Here is a 22,660-nt window from a genome sequence, read left to right as displayed (position 1 = left end):
AAATGTAAAAGAAAACAAAATCTACCATGATTAAATGAAAATGTGTGGAATCTCATGAAGGAAAGAGATGCTGCGCTAAAAAAGCCATTAAATCTAAAGTGAGCACAGGCTTGCTGATTTTTAAAGGCCTAAGGAATAAGATTATTTATGAATTGAGGCAGGCTAAATCTCAATTTTATCTTAATATTCTACATAATGCCAAAGGTACTAGCAAACTAATATGGCAGGGCATCAGTAATTTGATGAGGAATGCCATTTGTCCCAGAAGATATTCAATTGAACATTGATGGAAGTTTGACAGATGACAAGTCTGCTATTGCTAAAAATTTTAATCATTATTTTATTGATTCAGTTAATGATCTTGGAAGAAACTTCACTGAAAGGGAATTTTGCACCCATTACTTCTCCTGATGAAACTTTTGTTTTGCCGCAAACAGATGTCACAGAAGTGAATAAAATTATCAGCTCTTTAAAGAACTCTAAATGTAGGGGTGTTTTGAAGCTCAATGCCATGTTTATTATAAACACCAAACCACGTTAGTGCCACCAATTACTCAATCAATTTATCAATAAAACAATGTTTTTACAAGTGCTTGGAAGCAAGCCATTGTCACTCCTGTCTTTAAGTCTGGTGACCGTCATGAAGCGAGTAATTTCAGACCATAAGTACACTTCCGGTATTTTAAAAGTTGTTGAGAAGGTTGTAATTAAACAACTGTCTACATATCTCGCACATAGTAAATTTTGTTTACAGCTGTTTTGCATCTGACTGAGCAGATAAAATTTAAATTAGACGGGGGGGGGGGGGGGGGGGTAGTTGGCACCGTATTTTTAGATTTGAGAAAAGCATCTGATACAGTAAATCATAATGTTCTTATCTCAAAACTTTCAAATTTCAATATTTCATCAAAAACGCTGCAATGGATGGCTTCTTGTTTATCTGATAGGATGCAATGTGTTTACGTTAATGATGTTTTCTCTGATAACATTAAGTGTACAATGGGTGTGCCACAAGGTTCTGTTTTGGGCCCGATCCTATTTAGTCTTTATATTAATGATCTGCCACAGGTGTGTCAGGGCATGGATCTAAAAATGTATGCTGATGATACTGTTTTATACACACATGCAAAAACTGCTGAACTAGCAGCTAGGAAACTGACAGCTGCTATGGAAAGGATCACAGGGTGGCTTGATCAGTCATGTCCCAGCCTTAACAGACAAGACAAAAGGTAAGACAAAAGGTAAATGGATGCATTTAGATCGCACTTTTCCATCTGCATCAGACGCTCAAAGCGCTTTACAATTATGCCTCACATTCACCCCGATGTCAGGGTGCTGCCATACAAGGCGCTCACTACACACCGGGAGCAATAGGGGATTAAAGACCTTGCCCAAGGGCCCTTAGTGATTTTCCAGTCAGGTGGGGATTTGAACCCAGGATCTTCTGGTCTCAAGCCCAACACCTTAACCACTAGACCATCACCTCCCCCTGCTTTTGGTCATTCAACTTTCTCTGTGAAAGCCACGACTCAGTGGAATGCTCTCCCTGACGGCATCAAGAACTCTGATTCTATTGGAAGCTTCAAGAACAAATTGAAAAAGTTACTGAAAGATACTCAATTCTGTCACCACTGATTTTAGAAATATTATGTAAAATATGACTGTGTGGATGTTAGTGTATATGTCTGTGTGGGTGATTTACAGCTCTGCAGCTTTGGGCTTATGTTTTTTGTGATGTTTTATTATTTATGTTTTAATTATGACCCGCCAAGGGACTGCAGATGTAAATTAGCTTTAAGCTAACTTTGGTACAATGCATCAAATGGAAACATTTATGGTCTTTATTGTACATGGTCCCTTTACAAATAAATGAATTCTAAAAAGAGCAAACATTGCATCGTAATGCTTTTTCTCGGCATGAAAACATATTGCTGTTCAAAGAGCTTCACCTGTTTTCTAAGCCTAGCTTGTACTACTCTTTCCCATAACTTCATGATGTGGCTGATCAACGTTATGCCTCTGAAATTACTACCGCTCTGCACATGTTGTTCTTAAAAATAGGAACCAACACTCTCAGTCTCCACTCCTTTTATTAAACAATCTGGTTAGAAACTCCACTGCCATCTCTACTAGACATTTCCATGCCTCCACTGGAATGTTATCTGGACCACCTGCCTTTCCACTGTTCATCCTTACTAATCTCTTGCACTTCCTGATTTACTCTCTCTACATCATCCAGCCTTTTCTCTGTCATTTTTTTCATTCATCAGCTCCTCAAAATATTCCCCCCACCTTCTCAACACACTCTACTCGCTTGTTAGCACATTGCCACCTGTATCTTTTATCACCCTAACCTGCTGCACATCCTTTCCAGCTCTGTCCCTTTGTCTGGCCAATCGGTACAAGTCCTTTTCTCCGTCCTTCCTACTCAACTTCTTGTACAGCTCACAATATGCCTTTTCCTTAACTTTTGCCACTTCTCTTTTCACCTTACGTTGTATAACCCTTGTACTCCTGCCTACTTTCTTCATCTCTCTGACTATCCCAATTCTTTTTCACCAACTTCTTTCTCCTTATGCTTTCTGGACACCATCCAGGAAAGCCTTACGATCTCCATGTCTCCTTATTTCATAGCCATACAATAAAATTAGTGTCACAAGTTGGTCAAACAGTTCCATTTGAATATCCACAGATAAATCTAGATTTTTGGCTTCACTGAGTATACTGAATATAGCTCTTCTGGCCTGTGACATCTGCTTAGCTTTTTGTTTAACAAATTTGTTATTGTAGTTAAACTTACAACCTAAATACATGTAATCATCAATGACTTCCAGATTGTTAAAGGTTGAAAGTTCCTTGATTTTTACTGTCAGATATCAGATAGGCATTTACAGTCAGATACCTGGTGTTACTGCATTTAGAACTTCCTGAAGAGCCTTTCCAGATTCAGCCATGACAATTGTGCCATCACACATGGCACAATTATGGCATAATCAAAGTCATTAAAATATAATGCAAATAGCAGTGGACAAAGGTTTTCAAACTGTCTCTGTTTGTAAGCAAAACACTCAGATTTTGTAGGTGGTAAATTACAGTAATGAATTTTCCTTCTATATTACGGAAAATAAATTTTGACCTCAAAGCTAATCTATCAATGAGATCAAATGTTTTTGTGTAATCACTAAAAGCACAATATAGGTTATTTTTGCTGTGTAAAAACAAATCAATGAAAATATGCAGAAAAAATATATGATTGCAGGTTAAGTAACCTTTCCTTAAATCCAGCTTGTTCCTCCCTAATTATGCCCAGCTAAATATTAAATTAGTTTAGAATTAACTAGCATGGTGAAACATTTACCCATGCAACTGAAACGTGTTATGCCCCTGTAATTATAAGACTCATGTGGTGTGTGGTGCCCCCACACAGCACCCCATCCTGGGTTTACGGCCACAATGAAGGTCAGAGGGATGCCCAGGGGAATCCAATGGCAACCACCGGAGACCGCCAAGCATGTAACAAAAGGTCTGCAGTTGGTCAAGGGCACCCACATTACACTGTCCATCGATAAGAGTCAAGTCTCCTTCCACTGCCACTGTCCAGGGTTCCCGAGTACCCACCTGCTATGTCGTCCCACTCACAATCCAAGGATTACTGTTAGAGATGTGTGAGTGAGTGCAATGTTATGACATACATACAGTATAGCAAGGGAGCTGAAATTAACATTGTGATGCAGGTATGGCCACAGGCAGCTCAGCGAAGGAGGTTGTCAGGTAACCCTTAAGTTCCCTGTACTCCTACATGCCTAAAACCTACCCATACCTCAAGCCCTAAATGTCTAACAGACAACTGAAATAAAAGAAAACTGAAAGAGGCACACAGGGGGCTCAATGTCACCAGGGACTGCCAGGCACCCAATACTCATTCAATCATCCTGCAAGTCCTATATTTATGACCTGATTGTATGGAGATGACACGGAATACTCTGCTACAGCAACGAGTGGAACAGTCCATCAGGAGCAGAGGAGCTGACCCAAACGTCTCCTCCAAAAACCCCAGCAGGACTGTAGCCACCAGCACACTTGGGAGAACACACTAACAGTGGCCCACAAAGCACCAGGATCCAATATCAGCGCCAAAGACAAGGACCTTTGGAGCTTTGAGCTGCAGGAGTACTACCACTCCCAGCCCCTCAGTGACATGGAGGGAAGCTAGCAGGGACCAAAGCATGGACACAGCAGTCGGGGGACTGGCACCCACCCCCTTCATCAACCAGTACGGACTGCTACCATCAATCCAGAAAACAGTACAAGCCCAAAAAATCAATTTCTGCAATCATACCCACAGAAGCTCATAGCACTTTAGGATTTCTTAGATTCTGTGTCTTCCATCTGCTGTATCCAATCTGGGCATCTCCTGTTACCACAGCTTTCTTCACCAGTGGCACTGGTAGCTCACACAACACTTTGCAGTGGAAAATGGTCACCCTAACTAAGAATGATACCAAACAACAGTTGGTCGCCTACAGCATCACTGTGCTGCACACAGACAGACAGACAAACAGACATACTGCTTATAGCATTACTGTGCTGCGCACAGACAGACAGACAAACAGACATACTGCTTATAGCATTACTGTGCTGTGCACAGACAGACAGACAAACACACATACTGCTTATAGCATTACTGTGCTGTGCACAGACAGACAGACAGACAGACAGACAGACATACTGCTTATAGCATTACTGTGCTGCACACAGACAGACAGACAAACAGACATACTGCTTATAGCATTACTGTGCTGTGCACAGACAGACAGACAAACACACATACTGCTTATAGCATTACTGTGCTGTGCACAGACAGACAGACAGACAGACAGACATACTGCTTATAGCATTACTGTGCTGCACACAGACAGACAGACAAACAGACATACTGCTTATAGCATTACTGTGCTGCACACAGACAAACAGACATACTGCTTATAGCATTACTGTGCTGCGCACAGACAAACAGACATACTGCTTATAGCATTACTGTGCTGCGCACAGACAGACAGACAGACAGACAGACATACTGCGACAAACTGACATACTGCTTATAGCATCACTGTGCTGTGCACAGACAGACAGACACACAAACAGACATACTGCTTATAGCATTACTGTGCTGCACACAGACAAACAGACATACTGCTTACAGCATTACTGTGCTGCGCACAGACAAACAGACATACTGCTTATAGCATCACTGTGCTGTGCACAGACAGACAGACACACAAACAGACATACTGCTTATAGCATCACTGTGCTGTGCACAGACAGACACACAAACAGACATACTGCTTATAGCATCACTGTGCTGTGCACAGACAGACAGACACACAAACAGACATACTGCTTATAGCATCACTGTGCTGTGCACAGACAGACAGACAAACACACATACTGCTTATAGCATTACTGTGCTGTGCACAGACAGACAGACAGACAGACAGACATACTGCTTATAGCATTACTGTGCTGCACACAGACAGACAGACAAACAGACATACTGCTTATAGCATTACTGTGCTGTGCACAGACAGACAGACAGACACACATACTGCTTATAGCATTACTGTGCTGTGCACAGACAGACAGACAGACAGACAGACATACTGCTTATAGCATTACTGTGCTGCACACAGACAGACAGACAAACACACATACTGCTTATAGCATTACTGTGCTGCACACAGACAGACAGACAAACACACATACTGCTTATAGCATTACTGTGCTGTGCACAGACAGACAGACAGACAGACAGACATACTGCTTATAGCATTACTGTGCTGCACACAGACAGACAGACAAACAGACATACTGCTTATAGCATTACTGTGCTGCACACAGACAGACAGACAAACACACATACTGCTTATAGCATTACTGTGCTGTGCACAGACAGACAGACAGACAGACAGACATACTGCTTATAGCATTACTGTGCTGCACACAGACAGACAGACAAACACACATACTGCTTATAGCATTACTGTGCTGTGCACAGACAGACAGACAGACAGACAGACATACTGCTTATAGCATTACTGTGCTGCACACAGACAGACAGACAAACAGACATACTGCTTATAGCATTACTGTGCTGCACACAGACAAACAGACATACTGCTTATAGCATTACTGTGCTGCGCACAGACAGACAGACAGACAGACAGACATACTGCTTATAGCATTACTGTGCTGCACACAGACAGACAGACAAACAGACATACTGCTTATAGCATTACTGTGCTGCGCACAGACAAACAGACATACTGCTTATAGCATTACTGTGCTGCGCACAGACAGACAGACAGACAGACAGACATACTGCGACAAACTGACATACTGCTTATAGCATCACTGTGCTGTGCACAGACAGACAGACAAACAGACATACTGCTTATAGCATTACTGTGCTGCACACAGACAAACAGACATACTGCTTATAGCATCACTGTGCTGTGCACAGACAGACATACTGCTTATAGCATCACTGTGCTGTGCACAGACAGACACACAAACAGACATACTGCTTATAGCATCACTGTGCTGTGCACAGACAGACAGACAAACACACATACTGCTTATAGCATTACTGTGCTGTGCACAGACAGACAGACAGACAGACAGACAGACATACTGCTTATAGCATTACTGTGCTGCACACAGACAGACAGACAAACAGACATACTGCTTATAGCATTACTGTGCTGCACACAGACAAACAGACATACTGCTTATAGCATTACTGTGCTGCGCACAGACAGACACACAAACAGACATACTGCTTATAGCATCACTATGCTGCGCACAGACAGACACACAAACAGACGTACTGCTTATAGCATCACTGTGCTGCGCACAGACAGACACACAAACAGACATAATGCTTATAGCATTACTGTGCTGCGCACAGACAGACAGACAAACAGACATACTGCTTATAGTAGCATTACTGTGCTGCGCACAGACAGACAGACAAACAGACATACTGCTTATAGTAGCATTACTGTGCTGCGCACAGACAGACAGACAAACAGACATACTGCTTATAGTAGCATTACTGTGTTGTGCACAGACAAACAGACATACTGCTTATAGTAGCATTACTGTGCTGTGCACAGACAGACAGACAAACAGACATACTGCTTATAGCATTACTGTGCTGCACACAGAAAGACAGACCGACAGACAGACATACTGCTTATAGCATTACTGTGCTGCACACAAAGACAGACAAACAGACATACTGCTTATAGCATTACTGTGCTGCACACAGACAGACAGACCGACAGACAGAGTGCCTACAGCATTACTGTACTGCATATGCTGCAAAACGAACAGTTTCTGCAAAAGTAATACTGTGTATTTGTCTTGGCTTTCTAGTAAAATTGTAATATGGTCAACATGCTGCACATAGGTGCTGAGTAGAAATTAAAGGAACACTCACCATGTCTCCTTTGGGTCCACTGTGTCCCTGTGAGAACAATAAAGAGTGCGTGCAGGTGGTCAGAGTGTTGAGTGTGTCTGCACAGATTTCAGTGGAAAAAACTTTGTACCCTGTTTAACCTCACCCTATAATAACACTAATAGAGAATTTATTACAATAATGGCCGTAATTATGCTGGCTAATTATGTTCATTATCATCATAAGGTGTCAGGGTTCAGGGCACTGAAGGATCACTCAGTTTTACAAGAGTTCATGGAAACTTACTGGCTTGCCGTCCAACCCAATGGGACCCTGAAAGGAAAGAGAGAAGACATATGAATAGGGGCAGGGACCTGCAACAACATCAAAACTTCAAAAAAGTCAAAAACCCTGACAAGCCCGTTGTATTTTTCAATTTCAATTTATTTCATTTCATTTGATATAGCACCAAATCACAACAAAGCTGCCTCAAGGCACTTCACACAAGTGTGAAGTGCCTAAATGTACCAACCCCAACAGCAAGCACACAGGCAACAGTGGCAAGGAAAAACTCCCTCTGATGACATTAAGGAAGAAACATCAATCAGACCAGACTCAGAGGGGTGACCCTTTGCTTCAGCCATTCTAACAGTTACAAGGCATTTGCAAAGTTTTACAAAGCTGAAAAACAGAAAACAGGAAATCAACAGAACATCTGCTGCATCAGCTTCAGGCATGGCATCTTGCGGTCACTCCATCATTTCGTTATCCACAGACGTCAACCCAGTGCAATGCCCTATGCACCTCGGTCAGAGAGAAAAAGATCAGAATCAGTCAGCTGCTAAAACCACACCTAAGGTATAATTCATCAACATTAAATCAACAGGAAAGCAGAGAAAATACTAAGGTGATCACCGGCTGCAACCCCTAAGCTTCGCTAACAGACCCAGAATTTAGATAAAGTTGAGGCCGAGACCTGTTCCATTACTAATAAAATGACTTTAAAAGGATAGGAACCATAGTTCAATACTATGCCAGTGTGCTAGCCACATGAGAGGGACAATAAATGCTTTTTAAAGTCTGGACTTGAATATCTCGGCAGAATCTGACTGTTTTATCTCCATAGGGACATCATTCCACAAAACACATGCATGATAAGAGAAGGCTCTATGGCCCACAGAGTTGTTAGGGAGTTGTTAGCAGTATTGCACGCTGAAAACGCAGAGCCCAGGCCAGTACATAGGGTTTAATTAGGTCAGCTAAGTAGGGAGGTGCTAGTCCGTGAATAATTTTATAGGTTAATAGCAGAACCTTAACAGCCGACCTCACAGAGGCAGGAAGCCAGTGAAGAGATGCCAAAATTGGTGTAATGTGGTCAAAAGTTCTGCTTCTTGTCAAGAGTCTGTCAGCAGCATTTTGGACCCATTGGAGACTCCTAATGCCGGACTGCAGTAAGCCAGAAAATACAACATTGCAGTAGTCCAGTCTAGCAGCGACAAATGCATGAATCAGGGTCTCTGCATCAACAATACACAGGATGGGATGAGTCTTTGCTATATTTCGCATGTGGAAGACAGCAGTCCTCGTAATATCTCTAATGTGTAGGTCAAAGGACAATGTGGGATCAAAAATCACCCCAAGGTTCCTCACTTTATCAGTGTGATGTACGATACATGAACCTAGTAGAGAAGCTTGAATCTTCGACTGGACTGGGTTGCTTGACGTGAGGACGTTTCGCTTCAAATCACAGAAGCTTCCTCAGCTAAAATTCTTGCTCTGGTAGTCTGACTTTTGTCTTGACTCTTGTAGAGAAGAATAAACCAGAAGCCAACAAAAGCTGGAGTTTTTAACCTAACCAGACCCCTCCTACCGAGAGGCCGACTGCTATAGGCTAGTGACTAAACAATAGCTCTAATTAGCACCTATTGTGCACTCTCCTAATGATGGGATGGACGCCTCCCCTGATGGCTCCCTTGACGACTCTCGTGATGATGTGAATGACTCATTACCTTGAACAAAAGACTGAAACTGCTTAGACCTGAGTACCCCATTGTAAACAGGGGACAAAGCGTGTCTGAGACCCACCCCCCGGTTAAGGCTGGGTTTCAACTGTTTTACAAAGAATGCTTCCTTGACACCTCTCTCAAACCATTTCTTCTCTCTGGCTTAGATTTTAACTTCCTTGTCCTCAAACGAGTGGTTAGTGTCTTTCAGGTGGAGATGAACTGCAGACTGAGGTCCACTGGCGACCTCTCTGCGGTGCTGGTATAGCCTCTTGTTTAAAGGTTGCTTAGTCTCACCTATGTAGTGTTCATTACAGTTTTCCTGACATCTGATATAATACACTACATTGCTCTGTTTGTAACTGGGGATCCTGTCCTTAGGGTGAACTAATTTCTGTCTCAAGGTGTTAACCGGTTTAAAGTAAACTGGGATTTTGTGCTGTCCGAAGATCCTCTGTAGTTTTTCCCCTACTCCTGCTAAATAAGGGAGAGACACTCTTCTTCTTGTCTCTGTCTCCTGTCTATCTGGTCTCTTTGTTTTCTGGGACTTCTGCACTTTGTTCAGGGACCATCGTGGGTACCCACATACTGTGAGGGCTTTCCGTACATGTTGTTGTTCTTTAGCCCTTCCCTCTGCAGTTGTGGGCACCTGTAGGGCTCTGTGTTGAAGAGTCCTGATCACCCCGAGCTTGTGTTCAAGGGGGTGGTTTGAGCCAAAGAGCAGATATTTTCTGTAAACCTCTGTCTGGAGCTGCCTGTTCTCTACAATCGTAGCATCACAGTCCAAGAAGGCTAAATGGTTGTTTCTGGCATCCTCACGTGTGAACTTGATATTGGAATCCACCGAATTGATGTGTTCTGTAAAGTCCTCGACCTCCTGTGTGTCTGTCTGTGTGTCATCGACATATCTGAACCAGTGACTGGGAGAGATGCCCGTGAACGACGTCAAGGCTGTCTTCTCCACTCGCTCCATGTACAGATTGGCCACAATGGGAGATACTGGGGACCCCATCGCACAACCATGGATCTGCCTGTAGTAATTCCCCCTAAACAGGAAATACGTGGTGTTAAGACAGATCTCCAGGAGTTGGCAGATGTGGTCTGGTTTGAGTTTGGGCTTTTCAGGTAGAGACACATCCTCCAGCAGTCTCTGCCTCACAGCTGTGATGGCCTCAGCAGTGGGGATGCAGGTGAACAACGAAGTCACATCAAATGACACCATAGTTTCATCTGCCTCCAGCTGCAGGTCCTTGATCTTGTTCACAAAATCTTGTGTGTTCTCCACATGGTGGTCTGAGTTACCCACTAGAGGAGCCAAAATCCACTTGAGGTGCTTGGCCAAATTGTATGTGATGGAATCTGTGCTACATACAATAGGCCTGAGTGGCACGTCCTGTTTGTGGATTTTGGGCAGTCCATAGATGCATGGAGTGGTGTCCCCTGGGTACAGTCTGTAGTATGTCTGCCTGTCGATGAGTCCCTCTTTCTCCAGGTTTTGGAGGTAGCTAATGATTTTCTTCTTATAGCCACTTGTGGGGTCTCTCTTCAGATGTTCGTATGTACTGGAGTCACTGAGCAAGTTGTTGATCTTGGCCTCATAGTCCGATGTGTTCAGGACCACTGTGCATCTGCCTTTATCCGCTGGCAGGATAAGGATGCTTTGGTCCTTCTGCAGTGCTGTCAAAGCTTTCTGTTCTTCTCCTGTGATGTTGGAAGGAGGAGGCTTAGCACTGTTCAGCACTGCTGTGACTCTTAGACGGAGGTCCCCAGCTTCTGACTCTGACAAACTGTTATGTTTAATGGCTGACTCTACTGCAGTGATGTAATCTACTGTCGGTATATGTTTAGGGGTCACTGAGAAATTTAGTCCTTTAGCGAGCACATCCTTTTCTGTCTGTGTAAGAACCCTGTCGGACAGATTCTTTACCCAATTTTCCCTGTTGTCACTAATTTGTCTGGGTGTATCTTTAAAACTACTCCCCCTGAAAGTACGCCTTTTCTGCACTAAAAGGTTGTGAAACTTCCTGATTTGCCGCTCCTTACTTTTTAAATGCTCAGCCATTTGAATTTTAACTATGAACTTTGTGATCTTATTATGGGCCTCTTCCCCCACTAAGGTTTCTAACCTTTTGTAAAGACTGTCAAGATTATTTTGGAGGTCTAATATTTTAAAATGAAGCCTTCTAATTCTAAGACCCAAAATCCTCCTAAGGTAACTATGCTGGATCTTTTTTGCTTTGTGACCTGCTTCTAGTGCCTTTTGCTTCATGCATTTGGGAATAACATTGTTTTGTTTGCATCTTAGGTTAAATCTTAAGTGGTTTCTAAAGTTAGCTATCTTTTTAGCAGTCCTTTCCAGCTTACGTACCAGTGCCAGAGCATCATGCCCACAGTTGGTCGCAATGTTTCTAGGTTAAGTGTTAGCTGGTCAAACTGATGCCGATGTCTCGCTGGACTAAGAACCATCATTTCAGTCTTGTCTGAGCTTAAAAGTAAATTAGAAAAGACATGCACATCCAATATGTATAAAAAAGGCATGCTGGATCAAAAAAGAGACATCAAAAACAAAAAAATACATACACACAACCTGAACACTCCCGTGCAAAAAGCTTTATTTAGATACAGAGAAGCAGTAGTGACATCACTACACCAAACCCTACATGACTTCTTCCGCCTTACAACAGTCCAAAATCCATCCCCTTTAGCCAGCATTGCTAAGCTAATGCTAACAGACACAAGCTGGCCCATCACTAAGCTGTAATGTAATTTCTGTGGCAACAGAACGATGGGGCAGGATGTAACGCACAAGGCTCATTCTGAAGTGTCACACGATAAAACAGCAGTTTAAATGGTTTTTGATCAATTTACACAACATTTTCTTCATATGGTTGGAGTCTAGATGATTCAGAATTGGGGATGTGGGTCTTTGGTTTACCATTTATGTCATTCTGACAAATGTTTGGAACTTTGCCGCAGCCCCTTTATCAGGACGCCCAAAGCAAAGGTGTTTCATTCCAAATTATTGTGGAACATCTGTTTCTTTGTGTGTACATCTTTATGCGCTGCTTTATAAAGTTATTTGATTGCAGTTCTGTTCCAACATCATTCAGACTCAACAACAGCATGAACATGTTCTCATTAAAAAGCATCAAATTAGATTTTGCTTTGTGCCGACTTAATGTCAGTGTGTGCACGTGGAACAGCACAACAGCATCAGCACTGTGGCATACACAGAACCAGCTTTCTGTAAACATCTAAACAGCAATGTTCTTACAGTGAGCATTTGAATTATTGTAGCCTGACTCTTATAAAGAATGAACACAAAAGAAAGCCTCGGCACTGAGGTCGACCTAGGCCTGGTCTCTCGTTTATGGACATGCATGCCAGAAGGACACAGTTTCTAAATCATGACAAACCAGTTGGCAAAGAACAAGGTTGCCCACAAATGTTATCTACAATCTAAAAAATAAAATACAGTGGCTCAATAAAAAAAAATAATAAAATAATAATAATAATTTTAAGAATTTGCATGGAACATTGCGGAGTAAAGGCAGGCCAGGCGCCAGAAAAAAAATATTAAGGGGGCGATGAGTTTATCACAGGGGGCGGGGTTGCCCCCCCCCCCCCCCCCCCCAAAAAAAAGTGCGCACCGGAGGGTTCATGCCTCTGAGCGTGCGTAATGAACTGGGTGCGCTCCTAGAAAGCTCGTGTATTTAGGCTACACCGCTGTAAGAGACTGACTGAGTAAGAGTGAAGAGTGATGACAGTATTTTTTTTTATTATTATCTGAACGTATACGTAGACTCTCGGTCAAGTGATCTCCTGCATATCACAAAATCAAACCAACAACTGATCTGAGAAACGACACGAGACAGTAGATTAACCCCACATACAGCCCTCCATCACAAGCGCAAACACAGCGCAATTTGGCATGACAGTCACACAACGGGTCAAAGATAAACCTTTCATGTAGATATACAGTGGTCCCTCGTTTATCACGGGAGTTACGTTCTAAAAATAACCCGCAATAGGCGAAATCCGTGAAGTAGTCAGCGTTATTTTTTACAATTATAGACGTTTTAGGGCTGTAAAACCCCTCACTACACACTTTATACACTTTTCTCAAACAGGCATTAACATTTTCTCACTTTTCTCTTGTGTGTAAACACTCTCAAAGTTCAAACCTTAGTAGAAAAATAAGACCAACTTGTTTTCAGGCCCAAACATTTGTTTGAGAAATAAAAATAGAACGTTTTCCTATAAATAAATATGATGGCTTTTAGAACTAACGAATTTAATTTTAATGATCAACCTACGAGGTTGGACACATAAGAAATTATTAGTAGTGACTGACCAGTACTTCACAGTTCCTCTGATCGCGCCTCTTTGTCCTGGCGCTGCATCTTTTTCCACTCACACCTCGCTGCAGGTGTCTTTTTCCGAGTGAAGAACACAGTTATGGGTAGTTGTTGGCGCTCTTTTTTCTTCTGGGCGAGAAGATTCTTATAAACAGACACGCAGAACACAATGTGCGTGCTCTCCCTTCGCGGTGCCACAACAGGTGTCCCGTCATCTCGACAGAACACCGGCCGGCTTGATGAGGACGCAGAGCACAATGCGCTGTACAAAAAAAAAAAAATTGGACTAAAAAAATCTGTGAAACTGTGAGGCGCAATATTTTCCAGTATTTCTTTTTCTTTCTTTTTTCTTTTTAGTTTTGATAACTCTTACATCCAAGGGGGCGAGGTTGATGATGTGAGGGGGCATCGCCTCCAAACGCCCCCTCGTGGCGCCGGGTCCGAGTAAAGGCCATGAAGTATTTACAGTGACACTAACTCAATAAGCAGCCAAGTTACTTTATTGAAGTTACTCCAACTTCTTTTCCATTCTGCTCAGAAATGACCAAATTGCAAATTGCTACCTTCATGTTTTAGGTTAAGTAACTTATGTCAGTTAAATCTGAATAAATTGCATGTATAAATTGCATTTATGATCCAACTGTTTACTTTAAAACAGTTGTCAATCTGTGTCCAATATCTTGTAAAAAGTTATCAACTTACTAATATGCACATTTGTCTGTGCAACATATTTCATGTGTGTCATGAACATATTTTTTTATGCTGAAAATGCTCTTCAATTTAAGTTTCACCCACTAACCCATGAAACTTTTTTTTTAGTGTTAAGAGCACTATGATGATGTAACATATGGACGTGATATGTGGAAACACCGGTAATATAGCTTTAGCACAACCTTGATAACTTACACAATGTTACACAACACAACTCACTCACTCATCTTAAACCGCTTATCCGTGATCAGGTCATGGGGCGGCAGCTCCAGCAGGGGACCCCAAACTTCCCTTTCCTGGTTCACATTAACCACATCTGACTGGGGAATTCAAAGGTGTTCCCAGGACAGTGTGGAGATATAATCTCTCCACCTAATCCTGCGTCTTCCTTGGGGTCTCCTCCCTGCTGGACATGCCTGGAACACTTCTCTTGGGAGGCGCCCAAGGGGCATCCATACCAGATGCCAGAACCACCTCAACTGGTCCCTTTCAACGTGAAGGAGCATGGACAGCCGAGCTGCTCACCCTACCTCTAAGGGAGACACCAGCCACCATCCTGAGGAAGCCCATTTCGTCCGCTTGTACCTGTGATCCAGTTCTTTTGGTCATGACCCAACCTTCATGACCATAGGTGTGAGTAGGAACAAAGCTTGACCAGTAGATTGAGAGCGTTGCCTTTTGGCTCAGCTCCCTCTTCGTCACAACAGTACAGTTGAGTGACTGCAACAACGTCCCTGCTGCGCTGATTCTATGGCCAATCTCATGCTCCACTGTCCCCTCACTTGTGGACAAGACCCTGAGGTACTTGAAGTCCTCCACTTGGGGCAAGACCTCATTCCCTACCTGGAGTAGGCAATCCATTGGTTTCCTACTGACAGCCATGGCCTCACATTTAGAGGTGCTGATCCTCATCCCAGCTGCTTCACACTCGGCTGCAAACCAATCCAGTGAGTGTTGGAGGTCACAGGCTGATGAAGCCAACAGGACCACATCATCTGCAAAAAGCAGTGATGAGACCCTGAGCCCACCAAACTGGAAACCCTCCTCCCCCTGACTACAGCTTGATATCCTGTCCATGAATATCACAAACAGGATTGGTGACATGACGCAGCCTTGGTGGAGGCCAACCTCTACCGGAAACGAGTCCAACTTACTGCAGAAAACCCAAACACAGCTCTCGCTTTGTGAGTCCAGAGATTGATGGCCCTGACACTTACACAATTGTTCAGTAAAAAAAGAAAGAATAATGTGAAATAGCAACATGTAATTTATTTGGACTTAAGTGAAATTATAAAAAAGAAACACTTTGCATGGACATTTCTGAGTAGAATTGAGGTAAAATAAAGAATTTAGTTACTCAAATGAAATAACACGGCTACCTAATGACATCAAAACATTTTAATCAAATTGGTTCTACTTCAATAACCTTGTAGAGCACAAAGCACATCAACTATGCTAAACCACTAAACTAAAAGCTTTACTTAGATGATGATAATTGTCTCACTGCATGGACTCAACAGTGGCTGAGTTGGAATTACTTTAGGTTACCATTTCACGTGAAAAAAGGCAAAAAAGCAATAAAGTTCTCATGTGGTATCTCACTGAATTGGTCCTTCTGACACGCGCACATGTCTGCTAAATGCTGTCCAGAGTGGCACTGAAACTTACAGCCACAACTCTTCAGCATATACCGTGCAAGAGCCACTGACATGCCGCACAGCACACGTGAAAGTCGAGTGGCACTGGTGCGGTCTTTGCAGGTGCAAGCATTTGCACGTGAATACCATGCAGCATTGTCAGAGATGCTGAGAGCCACTGGTGCGGCTGAAATGATGACACTTTTGCTTACACAGTGCTCAGGATGGATGTGAACTATTACACTGTTATCATGTGAAAGACACTGTGAAAATTCCACAGACTTCAGGTGAAAAAAGCACTATAAATAATAAGGAAATAAATCATTAAAAAAAGAAGAGCATGAACAGCCACTCATGGACTTACAGAATAACATCCACTCTCAAGTTCCATTGATGTCCTTAACAGACAACTGAAATAAAAAAAAAATTTCTGGTTTGTCTCGTCCAGATTCTCCACACAGGTGAAGTCCGCTGTCTGTGCCCCGGCCAGCAGCATTACACTGTGGTCTTCAGAAAAATAAACAAATAAAAAGAAAAACATCTGCTTTGCGCGCATCTCTGTGGCCCTGCATGACGCATCCACCATGCATGCACAGGTGGACTGTGTGCATTCACAGCTGATCACACATAAAATTGAGTTCCATCAGGTGGCAGGACTCACTGGAGGCAGGACAGGACACACAGACATCATGATCCTTTGAAAGCATTCCGATAAAAACAAAATACAAGGATGAAGCCAGATTGATGACATCATCTGTCCAGTACAATATGCACATGTGCACAATGGGTGGCTGCCAGGTAGCAGCATTAAATTTAATTTCTACTTCTGTCCTCAAAAAAACAAATGTATTTATTTATTTTGAATCGGGTTTGTGTGAGTGAATCCACACGTTGGGTGGCTGGAGGCTGCTGGACTGTTAAGTGGCTACCAGAAGCACTCTTACTCTCTGATCATACAAAAGGAAAAGTGTGTCAACCACTCACAACTTGTCTTGCACGTTGTGCACGTTCTGAGTTGCAGCGACTACGAGGTGTCCACCTGATGATTGGGTGAGGGAGTTCACTGTAGAATTTATTTGGCCTGTTCAAACATTCAGTGAAGTGTGGGCGCTGCTCCACTACTGAGGCAAGGGGACAGTGAACGGTTGCAAAACTTGCACTGAACTCTGCAGATTTCCTCATCGATGATGTTCGCAGGCTGTTGCAGCCTCGTGAGATACTACCCTTATAGATAGATGCATATTGTGACTTTATTGTGATTTCTTATAACTTTGTGCAGCAGCTTTGAGTCAGACGGTCGCTGGTTATGGACTATGTATTGTGAGGTTACTCAAATTTACGTACTTCTTAATGCAGTAAACATATTTTCATATGTGGAGGTTTGTTCAGCCACAGTGAAAACTGGATTTGGACTTTCTACTAATTTCAAAGAAAATATATCAAAGTGAAACAGTTTAACCTCTTAAACCCTAGTGTCCCCAAATTTGGGGACTTGCCCTGTTTTGGAACATTTGAACACTCATAACTAACCAATGCTGACACCAACATACACTTATTATACATCAAAAAGTCAAGCAAAGTCTCCTCCACAAAGGTTTCCACTTCAATCACATATCAACTAACCACAGCTGAAACACCAAGAAAATAAAGACATAAATCGGAATTCATTTGTTTGAAAAAGAAAAAAAAAAACTCATTTACTCCTACCAAGTATTATTTACTTTCAATTTTTTTGCATCCATAACATCCCCTAGGACCTGTCTTTTAGCTGATCCAAACTTTTGCATTTTTGACCTTGTACAAGCTGAGAAATAAATCATAATGTATCGGTATGTGATTTTGGTGAAATAGGCTCTAGGGCTTAAGGGGTTAAATTGTTGATGTGGCCTTTGAACCGAACCTGTCCTTTGACCAGCTAAGAAAGAGAAATTACCCAGAATCCCACTTTTCACTGACATAATATTGCCAAATTTAGCCCATTCTGTCCACGGCTGATGCAGAAACACTGACTCATTCATAATGGAGTGTTACATTTCCTGACCTGTTCCACAGTAGTTCTACAAACACTTCAAAATGAATTCCAACCAAAAGTCAGAAATGTGATCATATTATGCTAGTACTAGCCTGTTTTCATTGGTGGCCTGCACATGTGAGATCAGAGTTTAGGCATTTGTTGTTAACATATAAAATACAGCATTGTATATACTCTATAATATGGCAGGCTTCATAAACCAACTTTATATTCTAAAGGTTAAAAAGAAGTTAGCAGGTTCCAGTGCTTTTTCTTCCTGGGCTTCTTTTTTAAAACAATGAACCAGCCATGTGCTGAGAAAAAGCAGTCCTAAAAATAAAACTCAACTCTCATCTTTATCTGATAATTAATAATTCACATTGTATTCATTCCCTTCAGGGATTTTGTTGTTGTTGTTTTACATTTAACCCATCCTCTGTGGCCGGGCATGATGCATCCACCATGCGTGCACAACCAGACTGTGCATTCACAGTTGGGCTACGCATCAAATTGAGTTCCATCAGGTGGCTCCTCTGTGGCCAGGCAGAGAAGCCATGCCATGGTCTCCATTTATCCTCAACACACACACACACACACACACACACACACACACACACACACACACACACACACACACACACACACACACACACACACACACACACACACACACACACACACACACACACACCACAGTAGTGAATGTGGAGGATTATTGTTTTTGTTTTGTCTGTTTGTCACCAAAATGATTGAAGGTAAACACAGTTAGACACAGTCTAAACACTCGTAGCAGAGGGCAGCCACTGAGTGGCGCCCAGGGGCCGACTCCGGGTCCTCATTTAATGCTCCGAGAGCCAGATGTGGATGGAACCTGTGGCTGGGGGAAGCTGGAGTAACCGGAAAAAACCACACAGACACAAGGAGAAAGAACTCCATGCAGGAAAGGACCTGCAGCCTTCCTGATGTGGGGCGTGTGATAATCCTCATGTACTGTTGAACAAGACTGTCTATTTAGTCCATGCGCCAGTCATCAATTTTGACCTAATCGGTACCACTTAAAGGGAAGAAACAACACTTAGAATCCAGCCTCAGTGTATCATGGCCTACACAAAAATGTATGACAGTCATCCCAGGGTGATAGCTGTACCCAGGTAGGGGTCAATGAAGAATTACACAGAGGTCAAATCTTAAAAATGCTCCAATTATGTTGAAAACTATATCACATTGCTTGTCTGATCATAACGATTCCAAAAAGGTATAGTTTGGTTTATCTATGATGAAATGTTCAGGAGTTATGGTGTAAAAAATGGCAAAATGGTGACAAAGGTCAGTTTCAGTTTGTACAGGGGTCAAAATTTAAAGTTGCTCAAATTTCAGTAAAAAAATTATGCAAATTATTGGTTGAAATAAAAGGATTAATAAATTGAATAGTTTTGACTGTGTTGAATGTTTGGTCTCCAAAGTAAAGGTCAAACAAGGTCAACATCCTCTTTTTCTCTCTGTTTAAGGTGCAGCTCCATCCAGAGATGGGAGTTGTATTCGTGTTGGTGACCCTCCTGTCCTGTGCGCCAATAGCATTTCTTGTATATTCGTCCGTGAACTGTTCTGTGAATTGTTCTGTAATTTATGTTTGTAGCATGGGTCACCCCTTTGAGTCTGGTCTGCTTGAGGTTTCTTCCTCAGATGGAGTTTTTCCTTACCACTGTTGCTCTGGGGGTTGGTAAGGTTAGACCTTACCTGTGTGAAGCGCTTTGAGGCAACTCTGTTGTGATTTGGCGCTATATAAATGAAAATAAATTGAAATTGAACATCCACTGGACATCCTATCCTATGACATGTGACATACGAGGTCTGTTAGAAAAGAATCAACCTTTTTATTTTTTGCAAAAACTATATGGATTTGAATCATGTGTGATTGCATCAGCCAAGCTTGAACCTTCGTGCGCATGCTTGAGTTTTTTCACGCCTGTTGGTTGCGTCATTCGCCTGTGAGCACGCCTTGTGCGGAGGAATTCGCGCGTCGGGACGGAGCCACATGGCGCAGAACAAAAAGCAACACCGTGATGAAGCCTCACAGGACATGTTGTGGCATGTCCAGCTCGTCCACAATTTCTCGGATAGTCACACGACTGAAAAGCCACCGAAAGCCGTCTGAATCTTCCGAATGGTGCAAGAGCTGGGCATGTTAGGGCTTGTCCTGTGAGACCAACACGGAGGTGCTTTTGTCCCGCGCCATGAGTGGCTTTGTGGCGAATTCCTCCGCTCCTCTTTCCATGACAAAAACTCCTGTAACAGTGGAATGTGCCAAAAAAGTGGTATGTCCACCTCTTCTGCCATTTCTGTAGTAGTCAGACAACGTCCCGGATCAACACAGCGTTCAGTTTGGAAATGATCTGGTCATTTCAGCCTGTCGATGGCCTCTTGGAGCGCGGCGCGCCCTCAGCCGCTGTGGGCCGTCTTTAATCCGGTTGTAATGCTCCTTAATCTGTGTGATCCCCATAAGATCTTCACCGAAAGCCATCTGAATTTTCCAAATGGCTGTCTCTCAGAGTTTCTGAAAAAATTTTGATGCAGTAAAGTGGCAGTCGCTCAGCCAATTTCCTGACAATGAAAATCCGCCGAGGGGGCTGGACCACTCCTCCCACAAGGCGTGCTCACAGGCGAATGACGCAACCAACAGGCGTGAAAAAACTCATGCATGTGCACGAAGGTTCAAGCTTGGCTGATGTAAGTGCACATGATTCAAATCCATATAGTTTTTGCAAAAAATAAAAAGGTTGATTCTTTTCTAACAGACCTTGTATGTTACCCTGTAACATGAAAACTAAGCATGACAGATGGTGCAAACTATTCCTTATTAGAACCCTATTAACCAAAATAATAATTTGCATCACTTTTTTACTGAAATTGGAGCAACTTTAAATTTTGATCGCTGTACAAACTGAACTTGACCTTTGTCACCATTTTTGCTGTTATTAACCCGTAACTCCAGAACATTCCGTCATAGATAGTCCAAACTATACCTTTTTGGAATCTTTATGATCAGACAAGCAATGTGATATAGTTTTCAACATGACTGGAACATTTTTAAAGTTTGACCTCTGTGTAATTCTTCACTGACCTCTACCTGGCTACAGTTACCACCCCTGGATGGCTATCATACATTTTTGTGTAGGCCATGATACACTTAGGCTGGATTCTAAGTGTTGTTTCTTCCCCTTAAGTGGTACCGAAAACCTTCTTGGCCCATGGACTAATTCTTTCATTTAACATTTGTCATTATTCATACTAGGTTAAGTTTCCAGGATCGACCTACTCAAATGTTTGGCTGGTACTTAAACATATAGGAGGACTCTTGAGCTAAACAAGATACATTTGCTTTAAAGCCTACACATCACTACTTTCAGTTTATTTTATTTTATTTATTTATTGTTGGGAGGGGGTGGCCAAGCTGTGTCACCCCAAAACCCTATTCCTTATTTCACTATCCCTCTCCACCTCCTCTTTTTTCCCTATGAATCTTGCAGATGAAGAACTCAGAGCTGAGTTAAGGAAACACGCACACAGTGTTGCTGCAATGACTTTTATTGATATTATGTTTCTCAATAACTGTGACATTACTTGGAACAAACTGTAAACCCAAAATACACTATATTACTGTTACTGACTTTGGATGGCGTAGTTCCAAACTAGAGGTGTTTCACCTTGCGTGGCGTGAAGCTATTTTAGATTATAAGCATGCTTTATTGGCTACGAAGCAGGCGTATTATTCTGAATTGATCAACAAAAACAAGCATAACTCAAAGTTCTTGTTTGATACGGTGGCATTTCTTATTCATGGACAGCCACCTGTTGGTCGTTCTCCTTTTTCAGCACAGGACTTTCTGGACTATTTCGAAAAGAAAATAGAAGATATTAGGTTGAGCACATCTCAGCATACTTTGATTGAATCATTGTATCCAGCTACTGAGCTGGGGACTACTACTGAGGTGCTACCTAGATTCACGGAATTTAACAGTATCTCACAAGGTGTGTTGACGAAACTCGTGATGTCTACTAGAAGCACAACTTGTTTATTTGATCCTATACCAACAAAATTGTTTAAGGATCTTTGGCCCATTCTTGGGCCGACTGTGCTGGAAATTGTTAACCTTTCTTTAAACTCTGTATCTGTTCCAAATTGTTTTAAATCTGCAGTGGTTAAACCACTACTCAAGAAATCTAATCTTGATCCTGGTGAATTGAAAAATTATAGGCCGATATCAAATCTATCATTCTGCTCTAAAATTCTGGAAAAGGTGGTTTCACGGCAGCTTGTGGACTATCTTACTGAGAATGACCTTTTTGAGCCACTGCAGTCTGCTTTTAGAAGACATCACTCCACAGAAACAGCACTTATTAAAGTAGTTAATAATCTTCTGCGAGCAATGGACTCGGATACTACTACAGCATTGGTGTTGTTGGATCTCAGTGCTGCGTTT

General features: G+C 42.4%; 1 protein-coding gene across 1 annotated transcript in view; it reads right to left on the bottom strand.

The window, feature by feature from the left end:
• The window catches only part of LOC117522995 (collagen alpha-1(XIII) chain-like), a 407,773-nt gene that overhangs the window by 91,093 nt on the left and 294,020 nt on the right, over positions 1-22,660 (bottom strand). The window contains exons 9-10 of the mRNA XM_034184413.1: positions 7,766-7,792; positions 7,502-7,528 (exon numbers count right to left, since the gene is read on the bottom strand). Of these exons, the coding sequence (XP_034040304.1) occupies positions 7,502-7,528; positions 7,766-7,792 (54 nt within the window). The remainder of the gene's footprint in view (positions 1-7,501; positions 7,529-7,765; positions 7,793-22,660) is intronic.

This window comes from Thalassophryne amazonica, chromosome 13, assembly GCF_902500255.1.
Source record: "Thalassophryne amazonica chromosome 13, fThaAma1.1, whole genome shotgun sequence".
Lineage (NCBI taxonomy): Eukaryota > Metazoa > Chordata > Actinopteri > Batrachoidiformes > Batrachoididae > Thalassophryne > Thalassophryne amazonica.
Note: the sequence above shows the minus strand (reverse complement) of the source record. Positions and strands in the feature narration are given on the sequence as shown.